General features: G+C 42.6%; 1 protein-coding gene across 3 annotated transcripts; it reads right to left on the reverse strand.

Annotated features, from left to right (window-relative positions):
• Window positions 1-2,478: 2,478 nt before the first annotated feature.
• mgst3a (microsomal glutathione S-transferase 3a) lies at window positions 2,479-5,290 on the reverse strand. 3 transcript variants are annotated; one of them, XM_008292406.1, is made up of 6 exons: window positions 5,171-5,290; window positions 4,453-4,579; window positions 3,628-3,701; window positions 3,435-3,492; window positions 3,208-3,280; window positions 2,479-3,129 (listed from the first exon to the last, which is right to left on the reverse strand). In XM_008292406.1, the coding sequence occupies exons 2-6, from the start codon at window positions 4,567-4,569 to the stop codon at window positions 2,990-2,992; spliced, it is 462 nt and encodes a 153-aa protein (XP_008290628.1). In that variant the 5' UTR covers window positions 4,570-4,579; window positions 5,171-5,290; the 3' UTR covers window positions 2,479-2,989. The 3 variants fall into 3 exon arrangements, with proteins under 3 accessions (XP_008290628.1, XP_008290708.1, XP_008290783.1); XM_008292486.1 differs by lacking the exon at window positions 5,171-5,290 and adding an exon at window positions 4,869-4,972; XM_008292561.1 differs by lacking the exon at window positions 5,171-5,290 and adding an exon at window positions 4,690-4,777.
• Window positions 5,291-10,166: the final 4,876 nt, after the last annotated feature.

Genomic DNA, 10,166 nt, shown 5'->3' on the forward strand with positions numbered 1-10,166 from the left:
GAACGTTTAAAATGAGGCAGGATGGAGAGGAACTCCTGACAATTCAGCTGAAGTAGACCATCTCTATATAAGATACCAACACTTTTTACATAAAGGAAGGACCTGAGATCCAGATCCTCATTCGATTCCAGAAGGTGTGAAAGTCTTTCACTCAGCTGTCCGGTTCGGATTGCTTTGACTGACATGAGTTCTGTTGGAAAAGCCCCTGTTTGCATTAATACTAGATAGAAACATGCACATCTATCCTAGGTGGGTTTTATTGTCCTGATATAGGTATTTTGCATGTCTTTGTGGTCTATATGCTAACGGCTACTGTAGATTTGGCCAGCGTATTGTAATGTGTGTCTCTATGCTGCTGACTTCATTATTGATTCCTGTTGATAAAATCGAAAAACAGACTTTTAAAAGATTCAGTGCAGAAGTGATATGATGTGTGTCAGAGAAGTTCCAGGACTGGTGTCACAAAAGATACGTTTCAAACCCAAACCAGACGATCAACCAGCACGTCTACAAACAGACCCTGCAGCGTTTGCTTCGTTTAGAGAAGAGACGAGAGTTGTGGCAGGACCAGTTCACCATGACAACCTGCTCACAACGCCCTGAGCATCTGACAGTTCCTGGCTGAGAAGAACATCTCCGTGCTGGAGCAACCTCCCTACTCACCCCACCTGGCTCCATGGGGTTGTTTCCTCTTCCCCAAGCTCAAGGGGGTCATCAAGGGGACCCGTTTAGAAGACGTGGACGACATCTAGATGGCTGTGACGACGGAGGATAACAGAAGAATCCCTCCTGGAGTGCATGGCGGCGTGGCAGAGAAGGGTGTTAGACTCCAGGGGGATTACTGCGAAGTGGAAAACTTGAAATATATCTTTTGTGACACCAGTCCTGAAACTTTCCTGACACACCTCGTATTGTGTGTGAGAGAAATGGCTCTTTTCCGGTCAGTTACATGTTTGGGATATTTGATTCTCTGCACCACAAAGACGACCAAACAAGTGGTATACGTGTTGCCTTCTACTCTATCGTGCCCAAAACAATTTCGGAATACCAATTATGACCCCTGAAGTGACCAAATACTAACAAAGTGCACTTTCAAACCAAATTGCCAGGTTGCACGTGTTGTCTTAAAGCAGAGCTCTTGCAGAAAGTCTTCACACACACACACACAAAAATAAAATAAAATCACCTGTGCTCTCGCAGTAGAATCCACTCATCATTCAATTGTTTGACTTTATTTAACCTGAATTACATGTGGAATTGTTGCAGCCTTTGACGTGTAGTTATACGTGGTCATGGAAGTAGTCTGCTGCTGGTATATAAATACTGGATTTAGTTATTCTGGTTTTGATCATTAATGTTTATGCCACTAACAGCCACAGAGAGGAGACCCTGCTACACTAAATAAACACTTTGATAAGGGTAAATTGTGAAGATAAAACACACTATTGTTTATTGTGGTGTAAAATTAATATGTATAAAGAATGTTTAACATTAAGACAGCGAGAGGCATTACTGGGGACGTTTGTTACCTGGATCTTTATTAGGTGGCGTATCATGCAAATGTGCTGGAACTAAGCTGTTGTATGAAAAGTTTTACTTGACTGTCAAGTGGCAACAGTGCTGTATATGAATATGCCTTTGAACTGTAAGGATTTATTGATTTCCTGTTTGATAATAAAATAGAAATCACTACACGTAGAGGGCGTGTTTGTTTAAATACAGCAGAAAATATGTGGGCGAGCTCTCGAGCATTATGCCGTGTCATTGTAATCTGTACAAAAGCTGGTTTCTTTTGTCGAACACGATTAAGCTGTGGGAGTGTTGTGCGCTCAACAGCTCGGCGGTGTTGCAGCGCCTGTCTGGACTGGCAGAGTAGACTTTGGACAATCATTCAGCTTAAAAAAAGAAAGAAGAAAACCGCTCCCTTTACACACATACAACCCAATGTTAATATTCAATCAATACCCATAAAACGTCCCGTAAGAATGGATTTATGGCCAATGCGTAATATTTAATCCCAACTATAGCGGCAATCTACCTACAAAGAATGCCACTTGAGGGATTTTGAGGACATTTCCAACTCGTTATGGTGTGTAAAAACCGCCATGGGTGTGCGGTTTAACACTTCATTTGCAAATCTTAGAAAACACCTACAAAAGGTCAGGTGCCGAACGACCTAAGATGAGCGCCTATGCAAAGAAAACAAAAATACTATACCACCCATTCAGACGGTCGAAAAACTGTGTAGCTTCCCCTGGCTCAAGTCCCCGGCACTGATCACCTGTGTCTCCCTTATCTAGCCTCTGTCTGGCTGATCGCTACCTATGCCCACAGGTGTGCAGGTAACCCTAACACACACACACACACACACACACACACACACACACACACACACACACACACACACACACCCAGCATAAATCTAAATTGGCTACAACACCAACCAAATGTCAAGAGAATAAAATAAAGAAGTCTCAATTGGAATTATGATTTTCTTTTAATTGACAAAAGCAATACATTGAACCATTTTTAGTTATTCACTAACATACAAAATATGTCTCTTTCAGCAAAAATTAGGGTGATATTTTAACACCAAGTGCATCAAACTTTGAGGGTTAGTTTCTCCTCTGGAACTGGCTTTTGTAATACAGCATGATCCCCTTTTTTTTATTGCAAGAAAACACTTGATATTAGGAGTCGCGTGGCCTGTTGATTACAAGTTCTAAATCAGGATGGAGTTAGAAATGATGAAAGACAAACCGACAGCTCCTGTATGTGATGGGAGTGCCACCCTGCCATACAGCCAGTATCTAAACTGGGCTGTTTCTCTTCTGCAGAACCAGTCGGATCACTTCACAACATGAACTTGGCTTTGACTTTAACTGTTACACTGGCCAGAGATTAGCACACGTGTTGCAACGTTTTGCACGATGTACAGTGGTTATGATTAGAATAATGATTGAGTGAACCCGGCCTGAGGTCTTCGTCCTTAATGACAGTTTATGCTACGGAAACGTCCAAACGGCGGTCCAGTCCAGCCCACCAGGTGGCAGCCGAAGCGGAGGGTGGTCAGCATCATCCCGATCAACGCCCATGACCCGAACGCTCCCCTCATTCTTTTCTTAGGATCTGATTGAGATAGATAACAAAATTATTAGCACCCCAGCATCATGTAACTGTAACATTAACTGTGCAGCATTTTCTTACCTCCTGTTGAGTACCCATGTGCGTACGCCTCTCTGCCGAGGATCCACACTACTCCGAGTCCACTCGATAGACGCTGTGACAGCCAAACAAAGCAAAGCTATAGCACAGGCTGACACAAAAAGAGCACATACTCCTCCTGCATCCAGTGCATCTATCAAAATGATCTTTTGTTCAAATCTTAAAGCTGTAATTGCCTATAAACCATGATGGCGTAAAACTAAACTTACAGGATGGTGCAGTCCACCGACAGCCAGGCAGAAAAGAAAGGCAGGGTAGAACTCCAGGCTGGTGAGAGGTGACATTGACAGCACGTTAACTTTCACCTGCTTTCACTTTGTTATCTGCGGGTCATGAAATCGAAGTGCAATAAACAGTGGCTGCGTGCAGAACAAAGCTGCATTCTCCGTATTTTCAGCTTACGTGTTCTGGTGTGCACGCTGGATGCAGTTGAAAATGTTTCCGGTTTCCGGGTCATCGCTGTACATCTGAGGATACTGTAAGGCAGGGCGGGTTTATTGGTCTTTGCTCTTTCACAGGAGCCACATAATCATTTTTAGATTTTTTGCAGTGGAAGACAAATGGAATAGAACGACCACTAAATGCTGCTAAATTCTCACGAATGACTCAATTTATCTGTCAAAATAACCCCAATATTGTTTTGCATGTTTGGCATACTTCTGCCCCAGAATGTGGTCCTCACTGAGTTTTTTCATAACAAACATCTGAGCTCGTCACAGCGGGTAAAACATGTGTTTGAGCGTCGCCGTGACAGTGAATCAGCACGTTCAAAAGCGAGACCCCTCCTATGTGACACGCAGCCGTTGCTCGTGCACCTGTGGGTTCCCTCCTGTGACAGGTCAACATGAAAAAGGGGTCAACGTGGGTGCAACAGAAAAACAAATGCAAAAGAAAGGGATTGTTTTTGACAGATATGAGTCATGTCATGAGTCACAATGTTTTTGTGGTCAATTATTCCATTTCTTTACCACAAAGAAAAAAAGAAGTACAGTCTACTTTACACAAGCTTGTATATGTGGAGAATATGATTCATAGGCTGGTGCTCCTCTGCAGCCCCACAATGCTTCATTCATACAGTAATCAGTCACACATGTTTACCTTCATCCATTTAAAAAAATGCTGCAATCTGCACATTGCACTTGGCCACTGTGGGATTTCTACAACATTTCTACTGATTTTTTTTTAGCTCTTTTGCATTCAGGTGCATCACTGAAAATGTCTGCTCACCCGAACGTTGTACTTCTTCCGGGCTTTGCCGACTCTCACGGCCAGATGTCCGACCATGATCATGCTGGCGACACCGGTCAGCACCACATATCCGTATTCCTTGGAAAGCACCACCATCCTGGCAAACCTGGAAGAGCAGAGGTAGCACACTTTTATCAGCTTTAGCCCACGCACAAGTGCTGTTTTATATCAAAGAAAAGACGACGAGGGGGCGAAATACAACAAGCCAGGTCTCACGTCGAGCCTTTAACTCGTGACGAGGCGGAACAACCACGCAGGAAACCCAGCAGCAAGGTCGCCTCACGACCAGAACCGAAGGTCAAATGAGGACAAGCAGCAGCAGCAGCAGCGCCGTAGTTTCTCAGAGCCCCGTTAGAAAGAGCTCGTATTTAAAACAACAGCGACAGCATTATTACCTCGAAGGTGCAAGCTAGCTTAACGGCTGTGAGGGTCCGGAGGAGACACGGCGGGCGACGGACGGAGCTCACCGAAGTTTCTCCTATTCAAATGTGTCCCTCCAGGCTTATGTAACGCCGAGGGAGGGCGTGGTGGAGTCCACTGACTGACTGTCTGTCTGTCGGTCCGGTTTACTCTGTTTTATGGCTAAATTGTGCTATAGGTTGGAGCCACAGTCCGAGACTCTGGAGGAACTCAAACGCCTCCCAGCTATGCGCTCCCCTTAACCCGAGCTAACGCTAACTAGTCGCTTTAAACTTACCTTAATTAGGTCTGTTATAGCTGCACAAGTTTCCTAGGATATCCAAATGTCACGACAAGGTCCGTCTTAACTCTCGGTTGTAAATTCACTACCGGGATATTTCCTCAAATGATCGCTTCCACTTATCTGACATGCGCAGTGGGCCGCAGGTGAGCCGCGCGCCTACAGTGTGTGTGCTGGTTTCCATGGTAACCTGCAACATGGGTAAAGAGCAGCAGGGAGAGTTTGTGTGGCTCAATCCAGCTGTCTGTAGATTTGATCCTGATTATTCCAACATTTTCAGGTTGTTTCAGAGTAGAGACTCAACTGTGCAATAAAACCAATAACCCTGAACAACATTATTATTATTAGTTCTATTTTATTTTATCTCATCTTGCCTGTACTACTGTGTATGTACAGCAAGATGACTGACTATAAACTTGATTTGATTTGATTTTTTTTTGCAATCTTTTTGCACTTTTCTAATACGTCTGTTTACTGCAAATTTATACCTTATTGTAAATCCCCATAGTTTTTGCACACTTCTTGTAAATACCATCATTTTTGGCGTCTCTCTGGCACCTATCTATCTATCTATCTATCTATCTATCTATCTATCTATCTATCTATCTATCTATCTATCTATCTATCTATCTATCTATCTATCTATCTTTTATGAAACTAGCATTTTCAATGCAGGACTTTCAATTACTGTGACAAAATTTTAATTCTTTTCTACTTTTTTTGTAAATTATTTTACTGATTGTTAATTTTTAGGAACTAAGAAGCCACAGATGATTGAGAACCAACGCAACAACAACAAAAAAATCTTCGCTGCCAAGCAAAGGGAGTGGTTTCCTTTAATGGGAAATTTCCATACAACTTTCCTTAAACAACTCGCAGAATGAAGACTGGCTTTGGAGGCGATGATGTGATGGGATTTGGGTGAGTTATAAATGATAAAGGACTCCTCCTCCTCCTCTCTGTTTTTTTTTTTTACTGTGTGAAAATCAGAGTTTGTGGCTGATCATCACATCCAACACAGCGTACATTTATGTGACAGCTTTTACTGCAGAGGTAATCCTTTTTTTATTACAGACGTTTAGACTTTGGCATAACAGGCACAGGTGTGAGTCCAGTAACATCAGTGATGCTCCAGTTCTTATGAAGTGACCCACTAAGCCTCGTCAGTGGGCCAGTTTACAAGAGCAGGGCCCTGATCCAGAGGGCAGATTTCTCTCTGGCTGATGGAATGAAACCAAACAATCTGCCCTGCGGTGAGGTGAACAGGGATCTGACAGGGCTTCCTGTATCACATATCAGGTCAGGCAGAGGTATGCAAAGCACGCTGAGTGGTGTCATTTAGCCAACACACGCCTGCTACTACTGCATGAGCTGCTGACACGGGTCTGAATTCATGCACTCATTTTAGTCATGGCCATATATAATATACAGCTGAAACCAGAAGTTTACACACACTGTATAAAAAGACATATAACCTTTGTTTTCTAACTGTCTGACATTAAATGTGACTAAACTGTTCCTGTTTTAGGTCAGTTAGGATTACCAGAATTATTTCTATTTGCTAAATGTCAGAACAATGAGAGAGATTTTTTTTTGATTATTTAAAAAAAAAATTACTTTCTTCAAAGTCACAAGTTTACAGCCATCTCCTTAGTATTTGGTAGCGTTGCCTTTAAACTGTATGACTTGGTGTTTATACTTGTTATAATTGTTTGAACAGATGAACGTAGAACCTTCAGGCATCTGGAAGTTGTACCCAAGGATGAACCAGTCTGGTGGAGGTCCACAGTTCTCTTCCTGATATCTTGGCTGATTTCTTTAGATTTTCCATGTTGTGTCTTTAAATACATCCACAGATGTGCCTCCAATTAACTCACATGTTGTCAATTAACCTATCAGAAGGTTCCAAAGCCATGACATCATCATTTGGGCTTTCCCAAATAGTTTGAAGGCATCTTGCATGTAAACTTCTGACTTTGAAGAAAGTAATAAATATTCTCTCTCTCATTATTCTGAAGCAAATAGAAATAATTTAGATAATCCTAACTGACCTAAACAGGAAAAGTTTAGTCACATTTAATGTCAGACAGTAAGAAAAAAAAAGGTTATATGTCTTTTTATACAGTGTGTGTAAACTTTTGGTTTCCACTGTATAAGTTTCCACTGCTCTGTTATAGTGAAGATGTTGCTTTGTGTCTCTGTATGACCTGTAACACAAGCACATCGAGCCATGGGTGTTTTAACAAAAACAGGTTTAATGGATGTACAGCAGATTAACCGTGGAGATAAATGTGGGAGACAAGTTCTTGCAACTATGGTATGACTGGCATTCTGTAAGTCAAAGGATTAGATAAAGCGAACTCTGTCAAAGCCTTTCTGACGGGGCGCTTTCAGCTGTGCTTTTGCATCCATGTGTAGCTTTTTTTTTTTTTTTAAATCTCACGCCTATGTACAGTGCAAAACAGGTGAATTAAACACAAAGGAGGGTGTGTGGTGCCTCCACTGCCTGATCATACATGCTAAAGGTTCCTGGAAAACAGCTGCAACCAGGGTGTGTACGGTACAGATAATGCATTATTCTAGATAATGTATAGCTAGTACTGCAAGAACTGGTTTCACCTCCATATCATATACAGACGGGGGACAAATTAAAGGAAAAATTGGAGCATTTGACTCGCACTTTGGGAGGTGTTTTGCTGGCAAGGTTCCCTTAAAGATACGAGTCGCTGAAAATCAGTATAAAGTTGCTCTGAGTGATCAACTTCATCTGTTGATGATTTTTGTCCTGATGAACAGTTTTTCCCTGCAGGCTATCAGGCTGGTGAATGGCTCCCGTACACACTCATACTGTACTGGACTATCTCACTGAACTTTATACACACAGATTAACACTGTGGTTCTGCTGCTGTTTATACTAGCACTGGTGCTGCTGCCTCAAATTTAAACAGTTTACCTTGATGCAATATGCACTTTATAGCCATTACTGTAATCACTTTATCACTGCCGTAGTCACTTTATTCGAACCAAAGTTTACAATAATGTGCTATACGACCGCTGCCGTTGCCATTTGAAGTATGCCTATTTATTTAAATTGCTATAGTTTTAATTATATTCTGTCCATTAGTTATGAAGGATCAGCAAAGTGAAAGTTTCATTGCATAGTGTAACCGTCTAGTTTTCTGACAACAAACCTCTTGATTCTCTTGAATCTGATGGGAATGGTCTCCTCCAGGATGACTGACTAGTTCGATGAAAATGATATAAATCACATGTTACGGCCTTCACAGTCACCAGATCTCAACCCAGTTAGGCACCAATGAGAGATTTTTGACTAACATGCTAGACAGCACCACCACCACCATCAAAACACCGAACGAGGGAAGCATGGCGTCCATACCTCCACCAGAGTTCCAGAGATTTGGAAAATCAGTGACAAGGAGCATTTAAGCACCCTCACAGCTAGAATATCCCCAGTTAGGACACCCGGGATCTTTCCACGTGGAGTCTCCATGTTCTCCCCATGCAGCGTGGGTTCTCTCCGGGTTCTCCGGCTTCCTCCCACAGTCCAGAAACATGTTGAGGTTAATTGGTGATTGTAAATTGTCCGTAGGTGTGAATGTGAGTGTGCTTGGTTGTCTGTCTCTAAGTGTAGCCCTGTGATAGACTGGTTACCTGTCCAGGTGTCCCCTGCCTTTGCCCTAAGTCGGCCGGGATAGTCCCCCCGCGACCCAAGTGAGGATTAAGCAGAATTGTATAGATGATGGATGGATGGTTTCACACGGAGGCCTTATTAAGACACTGTATGTTGTTTTTTCTTTTAATTTTTCACCTGTCCGTTTAATTACGTATTAGATCACTGGAATATTATTAATGACACTTTATTCTAGAAGAAGTCTAACTAGTGAAGGTGGAGCAAACTTAACTATTTTATGTACTGTTAGATAGTTTTGTCAGTGTTCACTCATATCTAATTATTCAGCGTTGTGGAGCCTGTGCATTTCCCTATTTATAAAATAATTACGAAATAAACAGACTAAAATAAATGAAGTGGAGTAAAAAGTTCCAGAGACTTGGAGCATCACCGACAAGAAGCGTTGAAGCTGTTGTAGTAGCACATGGAGGCCCAGCACCTTCATAAGGCACTTAATGTTGGTTTTCCTTTAATTTGTCACCATTCACTCACATTAATATAGAAGCCTGAGACTCCTTGTTTACATGTTTATGGGATCCTTCAAATTGGAGTATTTTGTGCATCTTATCCATCATTTTATGCACGGCTTTCGAAAGTTTGGGATTTCCTCCATAAATTAGACTGAAAGTGGTATAACAGGCTGGGCTTGTTATGCATTTGTGCTCTCGATAGTAAAGCTGCATCAGCAAAGGCAGCAGGCTTCAATAAGAAGATGATTGCATGGCTTGCTGAGTCTACAAAACATTACCGAGTATTCGTCACTAGATGTCCTCATAAAGTCATTGAATATCCTTGACACAAAACAGCTGTGTGGATCAGTTCAGTCCACATAGATGGCAAGTGTGGAAAAAGCATTAGCTTCCTCATGGGCCTCCTGCTCATGACACAAACACACATGATAGCTGCAGAATAAAGGCTTGGAGTTCCTTCTGGGGAGGTCTGACCGAGAGCTCGGTCAGTGTGCAGCAGGTTGTTGTCTGTCAGCTCCCGGTAGTTTCTTTCACGGACTGTCAGCGGCACATCTGTCCTCCTCCTCCTCCTCCATCATGCTGAGTCTGATTCAGCACTTCAACACCTACACAGAGAACCAAGAATAGACTCAGGACTCATACTGAGACTGGAGAGAGGAGGAAAAACAACCGCTGCCAGAGACCACCCTGTCCCATCTCATCTCGTCCCAGCATCTGCAAGCCTGTGCACTGGGTTTAAACGGTAGATCTGCTGCCCGTTTAATGTCAGTCATTCGTGACAAAAACCTCATTCCACATGAGTGGTGGTGCTGATGGGCTGATTGGGATTCCC

Source organism: Stegastes partitus, unplaced genomic scaffold, assembly GCF_000690725.1.
Source record: "Stegastes partitus isolate 25-593 unplaced genomic scaffold, Stegastes_partitus-1.0.2 Scaffold0, whole genome shotgun sequence".
NCBI lineage: Eukaryota > Metazoa > Chordata > Actinopteri > Pomacentridae > Stegastes > Stegastes partitus.